Source organism: Carassius carassius, chromosome 31, assembly GCF_963082965.1.
Source record: "Carassius carassius chromosome 31, fCarCar2.1, whole genome shotgun sequence".
NCBI classification, from domain to species: Eukaryota; Metazoa; Chordata; class Actinopteri; order Cypriniformes; family Cyprinidae; genus Carassius; species Carassius carassius.
Genome location: NC_081785.1, coordinates 4,194,587 through 4,214,003, shown reverse-complemented (window position 1 = coordinate 4,214,003; position 19,417 = coordinate 4,194,587). Strand labels below are relative to the sequence as shown.

Genomic DNA, 19,417 nt, shown 5'->3' with positions numbered 1-19,417 from the left:
GCCCGCTTCGGTCAGTTCTAGCGACCGGAAGCGTTGACGGTGCTGCTCGGGGCTGAGGCCGACCCTTTGGAGCACTGCTCTTTTTAAGTCTGCATATACCAGGAGGTTCTGGATGGGCAGTTGTTGAGCAGCCTTCTGGGCCTCCCCTGACAGCAGCGGAATTATCCGGACCGGCCAGCTGTCCTCCGGCCACCCACACGCCTCAGCCGTCCTCTCAAACAAATCGAGGAACGCTTCCGGATCATCTGTTGGCCCCATCTTCGTAAGAGGCATGTGGGCAGCAGGGCTGGAACTGGGGGAGGCCGACCTCGTCCGAACCTCCCGGTCCAGCATGCTCCGGAACAGCTCGCGGTCCTCCCGCTGGACCTGCATCATTGCCTGAAACCGATGTTCGTGGTCGGCTCGCAGCTCCAGCAGGGCTTGATGTTGTTCCTGATGCAGGCCCGCGAGCGATGTAATGAGCTCCGCAAACGGCATTCCCGATGATCCTGACGGGGTTTGCATGGCGGCGTCGTTCTCCTTCCTTCCCGGAATTCGGCACCAGTGTGATAAAGTTCGTATGGCAGAGAAGGAAGGAGACCAGGGTCGGCGTACTGAGGCTCGTGGGAACTTTATTACACTGAATCCAAGAACGGAAAACAAAGTCGCGCCACATGCGCATAAATCATAACATTGATACTTTCAGGCTCTCGCTTTCTGTCGGTCGTTTCCTCCCACGAGTCCTCAGGTCTCTCCTTTGTCTCTGGTTCCCAGCTGGCTTAAATACTGCTTCCCCACGCCAATCACTGCAATGAGAAGCAGGTGTCACTTGTCTCTCACTTAACTCACTTACCACCGCTGATCTCCTCACTCTCTCTCCCGTCGCAGACCTCGCTAAACCACACCTCCCCTGCCACATTGCTATGCTAAATAGATGTTATAATAGTCTATTCTGGTCGTTACCAATACTCGCAATTCCAGCTCCTGACTCACTACAGTGATTTTGATGGTTTTATACTGTCAAGGGCAAGGACGTGCCGTGGTAGCTCGTACCAAAGGGCGTGGTGAGCTGGAAACTGCTTACGTCACCTGCCACCGCTTATGTCACTTGCCACCGCAACATCCAATAGGAAAAATCAACTGCAGTAGCTACCGTTCAACCTGAAGAGGGCAGCACTCAGACGTTTTTACACCATATATTGTAGAATTAAAACACTTTATACTGAAATGTCAAAAAATTAACTCGAATCAATGAACAGCACTAATAAAGCCCCATTCTTACAGATCATTAACTAAAAAAAGTTGGTTTAGGGTTTAGTTACTCTTTAAGCTGTTAACTTTTTTAATGTGGCTGACACTCCCTCTGAGTTCAAACAAACCAATATCCCAGAGTACTTCTTTCGGACAGTTCGATTCAATAAACCGGTTGCATTTACAAGCACAATATATTTATGAATAACACAAAAACGGAGCATCTGAGATTAGATAATTTATTAAATCACATAGTAGTGAATATATGACGAAACTATTTGAACTGCATAGTTAGACTACTATGTTTTATGTGTCCTTTTGAAGTGCACACAGTTGTATTATTATTAGAAGTCGTAGTATGTGTTTTTACAAGGATTTTTACTTGGCTAATTTTTTTTATTTATGATTTATGAGTGGAAACAATTAATTTGGGATTTAATATTAGGAGAACAAAAGAAAAATCACATCAAAGTGTAATTATTTCCAAAGATATGGTCTCGTGATTGTGAAAGGCGCTCACACGTGTTTTAATAAGTGACTGTAATAACAAATGTGCAGTCACCGTTCAAAGAAAAGATATGAAACCCCCTGTAATTTCCGGTAATTTCCCAGGTGCTTGAAATCTCGCGATAGTGTTTGTGGCGCGGGATTTGGCTGGAGCAGATGGATGCGCAGAAATGGCGCCTGCGTTCAAGCAGCAGTAGTCGGCAGTTATAACGATTTCACTGAACTCATGGGAATTCAAGTTTTCTCTTTGCTACTGCTTTAAAGATCAACACAACTAGACTACGGAAGTTCATCCATACGAACTGAGTCCGGATTATGACCGGAAAAGAGTTGCCACAAAAGTCGTATTTGAAGTAACGTAACGTTATATCTAACGTTAGTTTTCTTGGGCCGTCATCGTCAGCGCGCAGGTACAACTAACGTTCTTGTCTGTGCTCAGTTTCACCTATATGTCATATCAGGATATTCTAGAACACTGTACTTGTTTCTGCATATCTCTTTGTTTCTTAGCACTCGTTAAGGTGTCTTTTTAGGTGTTAAAGCTTAGCCTCGCGCTGTGACCGTTAGCTTGTACGGCTAATCTAACAGCCTGCGTGTGCTTTACTCACACCACAACACGGCTATGTACGAGACCTTTTACACGCTCTATGTTTTATTATACATTGCAGCAAACCTTTTAAACTTGTTGTTGGCCTGTCGTCGTTGTAATGTGAATCTCCTGTTTGTTTGTAACGTTATATGCTTTGTTGGTAAAAGTAACATTTCACGCTAGCGGTGGTTACTGACGTGGTGTGGTTGACAGTACTTTCCAGCAAAGGTTATATTGCAGATCATACAATAGTGTTTATTTAAACTGCAGGAGACAGCACTGAATGGACGCATTTGTTTTGCTTTGAAAAAAAAGCGGTATTTGTCACTGATCGTTTGAATGTATTTGAATGGACTTTACGGCTCGCCTAGTAAGTGACAGTGCACGTAATGACACTATGTAACGTCAGGTTTATCGTATATAATGTGATTATCAGAAACAAACATAATCGCAGACGCTTGTTTTACAGTTTAGTGTAATCTGCCTAATACTTCTCATGAGTAAAACCGAGCTGTGAGCTCTGATTTCAGGTTACTGTTTCTCCACGTGGGTACATGGATGAGTCCTTTAGGCTGTTTGCATTAGATTGCATTCTTTTCCAGGGGTCACTATTGCATGAACCAAGTTTTAATTTTTATTTTATTTTACAGACTGTCAGGGTCTCCTGCACACCTTAGAATTACTCTCATTAATATAATATATTATCGTCAGCAAATGTTCTTTTGAAATGCCATGCATGTTTTTTTTTATGTAATATCCACAGATCTGTAAACTATTTAAATAGAGTAAAATCGCTGTCCTTATGGGAAATCTTTCTGTAGCGTAGACATAATCATGTCAGACTTTCAGCAAAGCTTATGGGTCTCACACGTTTTTTTTTTTTCAAGATGGTGTTATCATGACTGTGCCACATATCTTAAAGCTGGTAAACAAACATGAGCTACAAGAGTATTACCATGTTTCATTTTCCAATCTCTTGAATAATTCACTGCACAGAATTAATTTTGGTTGGTACAGTCCTTGTTTCTCTGACCTGTATTTAATGTAGTGTATTTTCTTTATCCTTGTTTATAGTTGTGGTGATTTTTGCGAAAGTCATGTTACCTGGCTTCATTTCTACCAAGCTGTTATTTATTTATTTTTATATTATATATTAATAGTTTTCCTCTTATAAAATATTCATATTTTAAATTGTTGTGAGTTTTTATATTTTCAGTTTTAATTTAAAGTTTTTAGTACGTTTATGCCTGTCTTTTTAAATATTTATATTTAGCTTTCATTTATTTTTATTTAACTTTAGTTTCCATGCCAAGTCATTTTAATTTATTTTTTCAGCTTTATTTCTTATGCCGAAAACTGTTTTTAATTGTTTAATTTAACAAAAAATCAACTACCAGCCAAATAAGAATATTCATCAAGGGTGATTGGGTGTACAGCCTTTTAATTGATACGTTTTAGCCTATTGTTTTTTGTTCCCACACTGACTGTCCATGAGCTCATCTGAACAGATATACCAATTCATAAGCACTGTTTCATTGTATGTTTGGAGGAAACACAAGTGTGGTGCATGCATATGTGCCAGCTGCTCCATTGGAGGCTCAAAAGTGCTGACAACTGCTTTTGTGTATGAGGTTGTTCTTTGTCCAGAACGTTATCAGTCGTATTTCAGCATGATTTTTGTACTAGCTTGAAACACATTCCGTTTGTGTTCAGTTTCATGAATTATTTTGTATGCTTGATGTTCCAGGCCAGGCATATTGATTTTTAGCATGTGTTTTCTCTTCAGTAAGCATGCGTGACCTGGCAGCCCAAGTCACCAGCAGCTTGCTGCGCTTCCCAGAGGTGACGATAGAAGCTCTAGGGGAGGATGAAGTTACGCTGGACTCTGTGCTGCATGGGAGATTTACCTTTGGTGAGTTTTCACTGATGGCATGTCCTGATTATGACTTGACTACATGTATGAACCCATGTTTTAGATGTTTCATGTATATTTCCTAGGTTAATATTAGATCTTCTCTTGTATTTCATCGACATCTCTTATTTATTGGGTGTAGGGAAAAGTGGACTGGCCTGGCTTGCCTGTGGGCCTCAGTTGGAAGTGGTCCACGCCATTACTGGAGAGCGTTTCTCTGCCTACCGCTTCAGTGAGGTGTCTGAGCACCCACCCACGGTGTTGGCCGTGAAGAACTTCTGTTGGCTGAAGCGAACAGGGCTGCTCATCGGTCTGGAGGAAGCAGAGGGCAGCCTCTTGTGTCTGTATGATCTTGGTATCTCCCGTGTTGTCAAGGCTGTGGTCATCCCAGGCAGAGTGAGTGCAGTGTTTCTTTTTTTTTTTTTTTTTTTTACTACATTAATCCTGAGTGAGGGTAAATTAGTTTATTTTGTGTTGTAGAATTCTTTGATTATATAATTGATTTCTTTAAATGCTCCCTGACTGTCATATCTTTCTTGTAATTGTTCCACATCTGTTGTTTTATAAAGACACTACTATGAAGGATCATATGACTGAAAAGAATATGTTTCTTCTGTAGATCACAGCCATTGAGCCTATTGTTAGCTACGGAGGGGCCAGCGCTAACACACAGCATCTACACCAGAGTCTGCGCTGGTTTTTTGGTGTGGCTGCTGTGGTCACAGATGTCGGTCATGTTCTGCTGGTTGATCTCTGTCTGGATGACCTGTCCTGTAGTCAGAGTGAACTGGAGGCCTCAGGTGGGACTGTTATTTCTTTTAGCAAAAGCTTTCATGTGAACAGTAAAAAAAAAAAAAAAAAAAAATCTATAAATTAAAACCTTTTTAATTTGTTTTGGCCACAGATCTGGAGGTGGTCAATAAGTCTCCATCTGAGATCCCACGGTTACGGGAGGGTGTGACGCAGCAGGGCAGACATCTTTGTCTTCAGCTCAGCAGCCCTACAGGTACTGGAGCGACAGCCCTGCAGTATGTCCAGCGCACCAACCAGCTCGCTGTGGGCTTTTCAGATGGCAACCTGCAGCTCTGGAACATGAAAACCCTCAAAAAAGAGTGAGTAAAATACTTAAAAGAAGTGTGACCTGACTTTTTTCCCCATTTAAATTCACTTCTTTACAATCCATTAGAAGCTCACATTTATATCTGCCTCCATCCGATCAACAATCAGTGGAAAGAACCAAGTGCCCAGCTTCCATGTTCTTTTTCAGGAATATGTTTTACTCAAGATGCTAGTCACGTTACTGAAGAAAAGTTCTGTCACTACTTCTGTTTCATTGCTACTTTAATGTATTGATGCACCAATTAATTTGTTTCTAAACCCGTCCTCTTGCTCTTTAGATATCACTCACAGCTAGAAGGTGGCAGGGTGCCTGTCTATGCATTTACCTTCCAGGAGCCAGAGAATGACCCACGGAACTGCTGCTATCTGTGGGCAGTGCAGTCTGCACAGGATCAGTAAGTTTGCTGGTTCATGTGCTGCTATCATAACAGGGCGACATAATAAGCTGATTGTTTAGACTTTTCTGGTCATGTTTTGATTTTATTCTGGTGTATTTTTGTCTTTGCAGTGAGGGGGATGTGGTCAGCCTCCATTTATTACAACTGGCCTTTGGGGAGAGGAAGTGCTTGGTTTCAGGGAAAATTATTTATGAGGTATGGAGTTATTCAGTATTCTCAAATTTATTTGAATTTTACCCAGTTTTGTATCTAGATAAATTGTTCTTGCAAAGTATTCATTCAGTGTGTGATGTTTGACTCTCAGGGTCTGGAGTATTGTGAGGAACGTTACAGTCAGGACTTGAACGGTACAGCGTTTCCTCTAAGAGCTCAGGCCACCAATACCCGTCTGATCAGTTGTCAGACCATAGAGAAATTTCGCCACCACCCTGACCGTGACGATAGCATGAATGAAGGTTATTTAAATGTCCAAATCATACTTTGCAGACTGATTGATTGACATTGTATGTTTTCTATAACATCCGTTTTTCTGATTTTTAGTGGCGTCTCCTGATACAAGTGTGTCAGTTTTCAGCTGGCAAGTTAAATCGTATGGACAAGGCCAGCCATCGACCTTCATAGGTGTTTTTGACATTAACAGATGGTACCATGCTCAGATGCCAGATTCACTGAGGTGGGTATGATTATAGTAAACATTAAAAGTGCAGTCCGTGTTTTGTAAGGGACATGTTAATAGACTTTCTCTTTCCATTCAGAACGGGTGAATCCTTACGAAACTGTCCGTATCTGGCAGTGTGGTCTCTTGACTGTGTGATCGAAACAACAGCTCCCTGTACTCTGTTGGACATCCTGATTCATGAGCGCAGTCTAAGTAGGGGTCTGCCCTACACCTGTCCTCCACCTGAACAGTTCTTCAATCCCACAACCTACAACTTTGGCAAGACCAATATCATTTTTTATATGATCTTATAATGCATGTATATTGGATGCATTTAATTTATCATATCCTCTGTATTCTTTTTCTATTCTAGACGGAAGTTGTTTGCTTAATGCTGGAATTGTGCATTTTACTTGCTCTGGCTATCAGAAAGAGGTTAGGTTTTGTCCCTTTTGTATACTATGCAGAGTCTTTACTGTTTTTGGTCCGTAAAATGTTTCTCTTTACTATCAGACACTGAGCTACTTGAAGAAGGTGACACCAAGTTTAGGTGACAGCATTTCTAATGGATACTCACGCTGTCTCATGTCTGGCCTCCTATCCTCTCGTCTGGCTGATGTCCAGCCCTCCAGCCTCTCACAGGTATCACACCCTTTGTTTAATATTATACAGCTGTAACTTACACACGAGTTTAATTTGTTTGCTTATTAGCTTAATAGATTTCACTCGCATGTACAACTGGTATCAGATGATTTATACCAGTAATGCACATTTGTTTATTGCATACATTGTATTTGCATTCAGGAAGAACAGCTTGATGCCATCTTGTGCACTGCTGTGGAGACAAGCTCATTGAGCCTCATCACTGGCTGTATTAAACAGTGGACCACTGAAGGTGAGAATGAGAGAAGTAATGCATTTGTAATCTAGAAAAACTTTCAGTACCAATAATTTACACTGCCGTTCAAAAGATGTAAGTCAAAGATTAAAAAAAAAATTCATCAGGGCAGCATTATTTATTTGATGATAAATATAGTGTAAGCAGCAATATTGTGAAATGGTATAACAATTTAAAATTACTTCTATTTTAATGTATTATAAAATGTCATTTATTCCTGTCATGGTGAAGCTGAATTTTCAGCAGCCATTACTCCAGTACTTCATATAACTTTATGCCAAATTTCTGCATGCAGAGCAACCAGGGTCAGTTGTCAATCTGCGCTACATACTGGAGTGGGCTTGGAATAAGGTTGTACGCACCAAAGAAGAACTGGATGAAATATGTGAGTTTTCTACACCAATTTCTCTAAATATGATAATATTCCAAATTCTGAGGAGTGGTTGATCAGCTTTTTTGAAAGCTTGATTGTGTTTATGGTGTGCAGTGTAACGTGTTCATGCTTCGTTGTGAAAAAAAAAAATGCATTAGGGCTTCAACTAAAGATTATTTTGATAATCGATTAATCTTTCGATTATTTTTTAAGATTAACCGGTTTATGTACTTATATTTTAGTTTTGCCCATTTTTTCCCCAAGTAAATTATTAATAAAGGTTCTTTATCATTCAACATAGACCTTTTAGAGATTTTAACCATTTTGCATTGTCATATCCTCATCAAAAATATACCTGGAGTTGTGTTTTATTATGTGTTAGTAATCCTATGTCGAACTCTTCTGCAATCAAAACACTGACCCATACGTACTCTAGCAAATTTCGCAAGGAGATTTCAAATAATGTTTTCACCATGGCAGTCCTCAGGGCTTCTAAAGTAGTTTAACATCCTGAACAATGCTCAAGGAATCTTTCAGAACATATTTTCACGAAGAATAAGAATAAAACAGAATAAGATTGCAGTACATTGCATTTTATTATTTTTTTCCTGTAAACACACAGGTTATACCTGGGAAACAGCTTTATAGCTTATGCTGTGAAATTGTAACCAATCCTTCGAATAAAGTGCCAATGGCATGAAACCTGAATGGAACTCACATTTTAAAGTAAAATCCATCAGAAGGTTGTCCAGAAAAAAAAAAATTGGACACAAAAAACCTGCTGTGTGAAAAACAGCACTAAATACTTAGGGGGAAAAAAAGTGCATTTCAAATACATTTAAACATTTACCTCTCTCATTCAGTCATAATTAGGCTGCAAGACTGAATTATGAACTGGTAAACGACAAACTGATCACAAAACATGTTTGTGAAGCTTTAAATGTTAACTGTTAAAAAGCAATGTTATCAGCTTTTACGACTAAACATTTGCAAACAACATTGTACTGGAGAATCTGCACAAATAAAAGTCTTAAACAGTTAAACAGTTCAGTAGTGCAGAGTTTACAGGTTACTCCTTTTTTGAAGGCTCAAAGTAAAGTGCTCCCACACTTTGGATGACTTTGTTCGATTAGTTTTATCTTCCGCTTTTTTCTTTTTCTTTCTCGAGCTTACTCCACTGCCGCCTGCCTCTGTCATCTCGCTGAATGCTGCAGAGACGCTGTTCGGGAAGCACGTGACACAAAACGAGGCCAGCTATTGTTCCCAGGGGCAGGGTTTATGTAAACAACGGGGCTAGTGATGTCACAAACCCAAGGAAGAAGCTCCTTGTAGTCCCTACCAGCCATTCTTTGTAGTCCTTAAACAGCGATTTCTTTAAAAGAAAATATCTCCCTTTGCATTGAAGGGAAAGTGTTGTAATTTCGCAGACGTTGTTTATGCTCTAACAGCACCATTACACACTAAACAAAAGTTCAAAAAGTTAAGTCATAATCAACCCCATTACAGCATTCTGATTGTGCTTTTCTCTTTTTCTCCAGGTGCTCCGCTCTTTGACAGCTCTGCAAACTTCACAGATCCTCAGACACTGCAGCTGCTACAGCACAGTCAGCGCTTGCTGGCAAACCTCAGCACCATTTTCCACTGTTTGCTAAATGAGGCTCAGGAGCTCACACAAAAAGGTGTGTAAGGCGAAAGGAGTGTACACAGACCTCACACTGTTTTGTGCTGTTATATGTGAAGTTGAACATTTTTGGTTACTTGCAGGGTTGATTGGACTCATGAATAAATGCATGGTGTCTAGCTTGATCTCCCAGTACGCTCAGGTGGTTCTGTGGTTCTGCCGGACTGGTCTCCTTCCAGAGGGCTCTGGTATGACCTTGTCCAAAGCTTCACTCTGGTTCTTTAAATACATATGTGCATTGCATATGATGAACATAAAGTGTTTATCTGTCAACAGATGATGATGTGCTGCCGATATCAAGGCCCTTTTACAGTTATTCTATTATAAAGAATTACTACATCAGCCAGAGGGAGGAGCTGAGGAGACAGGCTAAGTAAGGGGCTGAATTTCCTTAGAACCATTGGGCTTTTTTTTATTTAGCATTATTTATATTGTTTAAATATTTTTTTATTTATTCATGATTTCAAAATAAAATGCATAAATATGTAATATAATTTATAAAAGGTCTCCAAAAGTTACATTGTCACATTGCACCTCCAATAGGGACAAGTGGTGTGCAGACTGCCTCATGATTGATGGCCTGGTGAGTCAGTGTGGGGAACGCCTTACTGCGCTTTGGAAAAGGGATGAGGGTGGAATGGGACAGTATCCTCCCCCATCACTTCATGTGAGTTAAGACTTATTGAATATGTTTCTACAATGTTGCCGCCCTCAGCTCCTCTTAGTTTTAATCTTTTGTGATCTGTCCCTGGTACAGGCCTTGCTGGATATTTACCTCCTGGAAAACATTGAAGAATCTGCCAAACATGCTATTGTATCCTTTTGGGGTTCTTTACTCTTGTACATCTTGCCATAAATATTGTGTTTGTTGTTGGTTAGTAAAGCTCATTCCTTGACTCAGGCTCTTAGGTTATTTATTTGCTACTGGATGTGATGTACTCATTTCCTAATAAAAGTGGGGCATCCGTGGAGTCTTTTCCCACAGCGTTTGCCATTCCCATTGGGCTGGTGAAACTGGTACAAGGCCTGTGGTTGCTAGATCATCATGATCACGAGGTATAAAAATCAATGTTTTTACATATATTATTAATTTGTAAAGAAATGTTTTTATTTTCTTTCATTTATAAATGGTTTGAATGGTGACAACAGAAAAATGATCTACTAGCAAATATGAGAGCTATATCAGTTTAAACACTACTCTTAGTGTATTTTGTATGAATGCCAGAGTTACTTACAACATGAGACTTAATGAATAATTTGTATGGAATGGTTTTAATCTCCCTCAGAGCTCTCTGGAGCTGCTGTTGCACCCAGCCACCAGTCACTCTCTGTGGAGCTGGCAGCACGAGCGTGTCCTGCAGGCTTTGATGTGCCAGCAGAAACGCAGCATCGCCCTGCGCTACCTGCATGTGATGAAGCCTCCTCTGTGCACTACCAACCAAGCCAAGTTGTGCCTCTCCGTCCTGCTTCATAACAGGTAAGTTTTTAGTGTACCATTGCTATGATCATGTCAGCTTAAAGTGGGCTATTTTGTAGTTGCTAGACTCTTACCCTTGGTTTGTTTTGGGCTGACCAGGTGTATTGTGGAGGCCTGGGCTTTGCTAAGGCAGCACTGTAACAAATTGAACATGGAGGAGATGATGAAGTTTCTTTTTGAGACCTGTCAGGAGCAGGGATTGATGAAAGAGCTGCTGAAGCTGCCCCTTGAACTTGCAGAACAGGTTTGTGCAAATCTCTATAGTGCTTAATATTTGAAAGCTATCAGAATAGCGCATATTTTTTTCTTTGGACAGTAGTGTATATTACCACTGCTTTATTTTTAACTTCAAATGTGTCTGTATAGGAGTGTTTGGAGCGGTTCCTTCAAAACACCGGAGGTTTCCAGAACCGGGAGCTGCTCATGGTCCACTACCTCCAACAGGCAAATTATGTGCCTGCACTTCAACTCAACCAGACCCTCAAAGTGAACCTAGCAGTATGTTCAGTTTCATATAGTTTACATCAGTTTTCCATCAGTTTTGTTTAATTAAAAAACAAAACAAATCATGTAATTTTAAATTTTGTTGAATTCAGGCTGATCGGGATCCTAAAATGAAAGAAAGGTCAAACACAAGGAACTCCATTCTCAATCAGTATGGGAAGGTTCTTCCTCGGGTTCAACGGAAATTAGCCATTGAACGGGCAAAACCATACCAACACCCTGCTACTATTCACAGAGAAGGTACTGATGATGGTCATACTCACTGGGACAGGGTGTTAGAATTTGACAAGAGTTGTTAGCAATTGGCATTTATCGTTTCTCTCAATCTTAGTTAAAAGACCCCAGCCTCTGTCAACTGTAGCTAAACGCTCAACCTCTGAAAATGTGATGACCAGAGCAGCCTTTATCAATAATGTCTTGTCAAAGATTGGGGAAGTATGGATTGGCAAGAACACCGCTCCCAATTCATCTCCTTTCAAAAGGTATTATACCAAGTAGTTATTCCTAACCTTCATTTGAGATGTTTTTGTTTTAAAATCTATTCTGAGCTGAACCTTTTGGTGTTGGATTTCTTGTTCAGCCCCAAAGATTCAGAAATGCAAGTGCCTAGCCTACATCCTTCCTCTCCAAATCAACCTGAGGCCTTTGTAGGAACTCCCATTAACATGCTAACCAAGAGAATGTCCAGGTAAAACAGTCAAAGACTTTTTTTTGTGTGTTGTAAGCTCTTTTATTTATGTCTCAAAAGACACTAGTAACATCTCTCTTGCTTTGTCACCAGGCTTCTGGACTTGGTTGTGCAGCCATCTTCCCACAGTTCTCCAGAGAGCTCTAATTTGCCTGGGACTCCTACAAGGTCCATTACCTCATGGGCTGGTCCGAAGAGTATCAGCAAGGCTCCTGAGCTCAGTCTGCTGCAAACTCCGCAAGTGGTAAAGGTGAGACACTATGGTTAGTGAAACATTGCACACAAGCTCATAGACCTATTTGTGACTTTAAATGTGCTGTATGCATTTCCTCAAGTGTTGCAAGAAATTACTTCATTATAAACTCATTGGTTTTTAGAGAGCTCGAGCTTTGGCATCTGGCCCGGTTTTCTCAGCCTTCACCCCACAGTCTATTCTGAGGAGCAGCCTACGTCCCACTCCTGTGGCCACCCCTTCTGCCTCCCCAGGCCGGTCAGTCACTCCTCCTCTCCGCTCCAAAGAGAACCGCATTACCTTCATAGAGGAGGCTGATTCTCCAGAAGCTCCCAAGGGCTCTATCCACTGGAGCAATGGGGTAACGTTGCCATTTCTTCATCTAAAATCAAATGTGAAGATGAGCTTTCATTAAAGGAATTTTCGCTTTATTGATATGGTTGTGATTCTTTACAGATTCCAATAAGCAGGGAGCTCAATACACCTAAGATATCTTCCCTACCTCCTGAAGCAAGTTTTGCAGCCTGGAGTGAACATTCAGATGCTGAAGAAGAAGCAGCAGATCTAAAGAGGATGTACATGCCTTCAGTAGAAGAGAAAGAGAATCCTAATGTGGAATCTGACATTGGATCATCTGTCAAAGAGATCCCTGCATCAAAGTCCAAACAAGTGCTTCTCACTCTTGTGCAACGGCCTAGTCTGGGGCAAGAAGCAAGTCTTGTGTCTAATCAGTCCATTACCTCTCTTGAGTTCCATGATGCTCCTGAGGATCTTATGGCAATACAAGCAAACAACAGCATAGATCGGGAGGTGACCTTAAGACTTCCAGACACTTTAGTGGAACTTATGCCTCATGTAGAAGACAACACAACTGCAGAATTGCCCTCTGTTACGCTGCCTGAGGAAGAGCTGAATATAGCTCAGGAGAGTGATACAGAGGAAGACTTGCCCCATGGAAAGCGACCTTCAGATACACAAGAAGCCCAAAGTAGGAGTGAGAAGCTTAAGGTACATGTTGATATTGTGAACAGTCGTGTGAGGGAAATAACTGAGGAGCAGATTGAAGAAACTTCAAAAGCTCAGGTTCCCAAGCCGGATGGAGTTATGGAGCCAGAGCTTGTTGTTTCAGTTCATGAACCAAGCTTAGAAGCTTTGGCTGAGATTTCTAAACATCAGGAAATCCAGGAAGCAACTGAAGTTGAAGACTCCCAAAACACATCCTCCATTTTTGTTGAAGCTCTCAGTGATCCTCTTACTATTGAGCCTGTGAACCAGTCCATGGAGGAAAATGCTGGTCATGACACTATTGATATACCAGCAGTCACCAGGGTATCGGAGGCAGTACCAGAACAACTAGTCTGTGAGGCTTCTGTAAATGAAATTCCAGCGTTTGAGTTGGTGAACAACGAACAAATGACTAATGAACCTGAGATCAATGAAAAATGTAAAGAGGAATCTATGGAAACCTCAGGTAAATTTTTTTTAAATTTCTTTTATTATTTTTTTTTTTACATGCAAAACTTTGGGGTCAGTAAGAGTGTTGTTTTTTTTTATACTGTTATAAATTATGCAGCTTTTAATTGGATTAAATTAATCAAAAGTCAAAGTATATATATATAAAGTTACAAAATATTTATATTGTAAATTAATGCTGTTCTTCTCTTTTAATCAAGAAAGAAAATGTATTCAGTTTTCCACAGAAATATTAATTAGCTCAACATTTTCAACATTGATAAAAAATAATTTTTCTTGAGCACCAAATCAGCGTATTACATTAATTTCTGAAGGATATTTTGACACAAGACTGAAGTAATGGCTGCTGAAAATTGAGCTTTGCCTTCACAAGAAAAATTGCATTTTAAATTGTAATAATCTTTTGCAAGGTTACTGTTTTTACTGTATTTTTTACAGAGAATAAGAGACTTTAAAAAATGTTTTAAAAAGTTCTGACCCCAAACTTTTAAAATGTACTGTAGCTGTTTTTTTTATTACTGATAATTGTACTGGTAGGAAGTTAATGTCTAAAATGTATTTGTTTTAGATTTGGATGCCTTTGTTGAACAGCATTTATTTGGCCCAGATCTGTCTCCAACTTTAAACCGGTCCAATATTAAGGAGGGATCACTCAAAAGGTGCTTATTAATGACATGCCCATCTTACTTTCTGGGGTGCTGCTTTATTTTATGTACGTTTCTCATGTCTTGCCATTTTTCCTTTTTGACTTTTGTCGGTTCTGTCTACACTCTACAGTGAACCAAGTTGTGACATTAAGGAAGATCAGCCCACTTCTGAGAATGCAGCAGATCTGAAAACACAAAAATCAGAACCTGCTACCTCAGAGTCCAGATGTAAGTCCATCTCAGATTTAACATTATAGTCATTAAAGTTAAACAACATGCTAATGATCAAGATCTAACCTTCATATATTTCTCCAAATAGATGTAGTGAGCTTGAATGACACTGATGAGCTCTCCAGTGCCGAATCTTCAGAGGATGAAGAAGAGTCTGGAGATGAGAAGGTGGAAGACTCCGGTAGTGAGGTTGAGATTATAGATGAAGTAAAGGGTAATGGCAGGAGGAACCACCAGCCTGCTTCTGCCCTTTACGTGGAGGATCTCCCACCAAATGAGCAGTACCTTCAAGATCAAGCCAATGCAGTGCTGTCACTGGTCACACCTGAGGCACATGTGAAAGTAAGTGCATCACTTGAATCTTATTTTGATGTTAATACACTGTGACCTGTTGTACATGGAATTAATCTCCCATTGTTTTTTTTCTTCTACAGGTTCTAGACACTGACATGCCAGAAGAAGGTGAATTGGTAATGGTTGGCCTTGGCCCTGCAGGTCTAGATGAGGAAGATGCAATGTGTTATACGGAGCTCAAGCCGTCCACCACTCTCCTGGTGCCTGTAGAGCTGGCTGAGGAGCAGCATACTCATCTTGTAGATGGAGGAACTCTACAGACCGTCTGCAGTGCACCAGATGGTACAGTGCCAGAAGAGTCAGATGGCTTCACGCTCATGCTTGATCCAGATGTAGAGGAACTGCCTGATGCTTCAGAGTTGGACCATAATGCAGTATTACTACCTCTTCTTCAGCCAGAAGAACCTCAGGATGTGGAGAATCGGCTTACAACTAACCCCGAGGTTGTCATCTTGGAGCATATGGTTCAAGTTCCAGACAACAAATTGGAAGACGTAAAAGACTTGGTATCCGACATTGAACCTGTTGTCATCGGTCTTCCTAAAATTGAAGACCAACCAGCTGAGGTCCTCCAGACAGTTGAACAAATAGTCACAATAGAAGCAGTGCCTTCTCTTCAAGAAACAAAAGAACTTTCAAATGGTGACGGGCTAGAATCTGGTCCTCACGACATGCAGGAAGAATCACATATTCCTATTCATGGGGAAGTATTTGAGTCTTCTCTGCTAGAGAAAATCTTGCCTTCAGAAGAGCTTTTAGGTAAGGTCAATGAAGTTTCAACTTTGGACACAGAGGTGTCAACCATTGCGAAAGACATTATAGCTGAGTCTAACCAAATAGACACTACACCCTTATTTGCTGAAGAAGTTGAGGAACTTCCCACAACCAAACAATTGGGAAGGCCAAAGTCACCAGGAAGACCCAAGTCACCTGCCAGAACAAAAGTTGAAAGATCTGGAAAAGATATTGAGGAAGTTTTGGAGAACATTAAAGAGGTGCAACGCAGTCCATCACGGAGAACTAGGAAAACCGTAACATTCCCTGTACCCAACCTTGATGCAGAAAAGGATCTCACTGAAGAGGAACAAATGGATTCTCAAGTACCTTCAACTCCGGGACGTGTTACAAGGAGTGGCAAGCAGCTCCAAGAATATGAAGTTCCTGTTACACCCAGAAGAAGCTCAAGAAAAGCAGATGTAGAACAGCTTTCTAATGAGAACAACCAAGACATGCATTCTGAGAAAGTATCAAAGCCTGAAAGTCCGGCGCGCAAGACCGCACAGAAAGTTACACCTAGGAAAGGATCCAGAAGAACCAGGAGCACAGTGGTTGATGATTATGATGATGGTGAAGCCCTGTCCACTGACAACTCAGAAACACAGGTCAGACACAGTACCAGAAAATCCAAAGCACAAATCATTGAAGTTCCAGAAGCTCATCAAGAAGTCCCAGAGGAGATGATACAGCATGTCAAAGCACGTAGTAGTCCTAGTAGGGTTACGCGCAAGTCTACCAGAGGGCTAGCTTTAGAAAGTTTCCAACAAGATACTGCAGAAGAAGCCACAACTCTAAATCAACCTCTTAGAACTCCTCCAAGAAGCAGGAGGAAGACTGTGGCTGGCACTGCAGAAAAAGTGAACAATGCAACCTTTATTATTGATGATGCACAACTTCAGAGTGTTTCAAGACGACTTACAAGAAGCCAACACTGGAACCAAGGTGAGGATCTTGACAAAGAAAGACCTAATTTGAATCCTCTAAAAGTGGAGACTGAAGCTCAACAAGCTGATGCCCTTGTAGAGCGACTCAAAGACGAGGACGCCAGGGAGAAGAGTGTTGTAACTGAAATTATACGTGCTAAGAGAAGACCCACTAGATCAGCAGCACCTCCATTACAGAATGAAAGTCAAACCGCAGACATCGAAGAATCAAAATTGGTGGTGTCGGATGAAATACAGGAACATGCAAACAAGTCATTTGCAAGTGCTAGACGTACACGATCAAGCAAGGTGTCCAAACAAAACTCTATGGCTGTTGATGAATCATTTACTCCCGTGGCTGACCTGAAAAAAACAAGAGGTAGTCAATATTTTAATGATTAGTTTTGTAGTAATTTACAACACTTTAATACACCTTTTAATTCAATTTATCTTCAATCTTTTCATTTTAGGAGGGAGAAAAGGAACTGTTGTACGAAATGAAGTTGAAGTTCCAGAGATTTTGTCATCTCCTATGCCTCAAACACAAAGCTCAGGGGATGAAGGTGATCCTCAATCCAAAGAGGTAAGCAGGTCTTCTATAAAGTTTGAGTACCAAATATGTTGTTTTTTGGCGGCCTGTTTTAATTTTAGTATTAGTCTAGTCTTTTTTTAATGCTGTCATTTGAGTTTTTATTAGTTTGTCACGTTCATACATTTAGTCTAATGCAGTTCTATTTAACCTAGTCAATATAGTATAAGTAGCTAGTAGTATAGACAGAACCAAAATTTTATTCTAGCAAAACCCATTTCAAACAAGGTTTTTATTATATTATTGTTAACTTATAGACTCGATGCATCCATTCCAGATACGCTCTGATTTTAATTTAATTCTGAATTATGCCGCGAGTGGAGCTTAAGGAAGTGATGTCACCTGCGTCAGCACAGTGTGACTTGATGCAGCCCATGAAGTGAGACACAGGAAACAGAAATACTGCTAAATAATAATAAGAATAATAATAATAACGCGACTAAATGAGACGAAATTACATTATAACATTTTGTTTCATCTCGTTTTGGGCAATGAAAATTAAGAGACATTTTAGCGTACAATAGTTTTTATTTTGTAAACTACAATTAGTTTCGTTTTTATTCGTCAACAATATTGCATTATACATGTAATTATAGTTGTCGTTACATGACCAGCATTTACGTCTTGTTTTTGTCACGTGATAAAGGTTCGTTGATGAAACCAACACTAATACCACAGCATCTTTCATTTGTGCTTCATCACACTTTAAGCTTCATTAATTCTTTCATTGTGTTTTGTAGGACAATGGCCCTGTAGATGACGTTGCAGTTGAAATTGAGGTTAAGCCCAGAAAGAAGAGGACAACCAGGTAAATGGCCCATGTTGTGCACAGTCCTATTGCTATTGTAATATAAGAAGCATGTTTACATGCACTGTTAGAATCAAAGTAGGTTTTTGCATTTTTGGGCTATAATCTCAATCTACCTGTCTGAGTAATTGAGTAATGTGTTAGTTGTGCTTCACTCTGCTTTTATTTTGATTATATTACCCTAATTATTTTCTGTCTTTTTAAAAGAACAAAAGCTGCTCCAGAACCTCCACCTCCTGTTGAGATCCGTTTCCTCTCTCCCCTCGCCAGTCCGGCCGAACTGATTGCTAGAACCGAAAAGAGAACGGAAGAAAAGGAAACCCCTTCGCTGAGGATGAATCTACGCCGCAAACGCATGATGGATGCTGTTTTTCCTAAACCTGTAACAAGGAGGAAGAAGCTTTGAATGTGAACTGTTTTATTTGGACTCCTTTCCCAATTTGATTTCTTTTTCTGCTCTCCATGCTTCCTAAGAGCTCTACATCCTGCTGTTTTCTAATAAAGATAATCAGTGGATAATGTTTGGAATAAATAAGCATATAATTTAGGATAAATAATTTTGTATTATAAATTATGCTGTTTACACTAAGCAACACTGAGGGACTTGAGCACCAAAAGAGAGGTTTAGTTTTTAAATGTTTCTGCTAATTGATGCAAATGTAAATAGCTTTTTAGGTATGTTATAAATAAAATTTGATACTTGTGAATTATTTTGTTACTTGTCTTGTTTAAAGGAAAGACTGTGCAACATGTAAAGTCTGATCAAACAATTATAAGGTTTATGGTTGTACCACTTGGGAGACAGTTTATATAGGTCGATACTTTACACTGGTTGAAAGTGTAAATAAATCATCCATATTACATGGATAGACTTCTAGCTTTGATGCTTGGCACTTAGTCTCCTCTATTTTGAGGTTTTAAGGTGGTCAACACAGTGTTATTTGTTCATTGCAGACAATAATGTACATTTATTTTCCTTCAGACGCATCAGTTTTAAACTCCATTTAAGACCTTTGTAATGCCTGTTTGCTGCTTTCAAATACAGAATAGAGTTACTGATTTGACTCTTACCACAACTGTTTTCCTGCAAAACTGTGAAAAAGACATTCAAATGATTGTTGTAACCAAGATGTAATGTAGGTATATTGCTTTTATAATCCTACTTATCTTGTAATGGTGTTCTGAGTTCTTGACCAGCCCAAGTCAAATCTGTAAATGTTAAGTATGTGCAAAAGCAGTAACCGCTATGTTTGCCTCGGCAATCGCCACTAATAACCAGCTGTTGAATACTAGAACAAGGAATTGTTCATATAAAAAGTCGCCACAGTGACCCAAATGAGAAAAGAGCA

General features: G+C 40.1%; 1 protein-coding gene across 1 annotated transcript; it reads left to right on the top strand.

The window, feature by feature from the left end:
• The first annotated feature begins 1,879 nt into the window (after positions 1-1,879).
• Positions 1,880-18,775, top strand: LOC132111367 (protein ELYS-like). Its single transcript, XM_059518589.1, has 36 exons — positions 1,880-2,147; positions 4,113-4,238; positions 4,381-4,634; positions 4,858-5,038; positions 5,143-5,350; positions 5,636-5,752; positions 5,866-5,950; positions 6,060-6,210; positions 6,296-6,428; positions 6,511-6,692; positions 6,787-6,848; positions 6,927-7,055; positions 7,218-7,308; positions 7,607-7,696; positions 9,223-9,363; positions 9,449-9,553; positions 9,642-9,738; positions 9,909-10,032; positions 10,123-10,179; positions 10,275-10,421; positions 10,652-10,842; positions 10,942-11,086; positions 11,209-11,340; positions 11,439-11,586; positions 11,678-11,828; positions 11,927-12,034; positions 12,128-12,284; positions 12,412-12,627; positions 12,723-13,737; positions 14,308-14,398; positions 14,517-14,614; positions 14,706-14,959; positions 15,052-17,053; positions 17,145-17,254; positions 18,001-18,068; positions 18,276-18,775. The coding sequence occupies exons 2-36, from the start codon at positions 4,118-4,120 to the stop codon at positions 18,472-18,474; spliced, it is 7,560 nt and encodes a 2,519-aa protein (XP_059374572.1). The 5' UTR covers positions 1,880-2,147; positions 4,113-4,117; the 3' UTR covers positions 18,475-18,775.
• Positions 18,776-19,417: the final 642 nt, after the last annotated feature.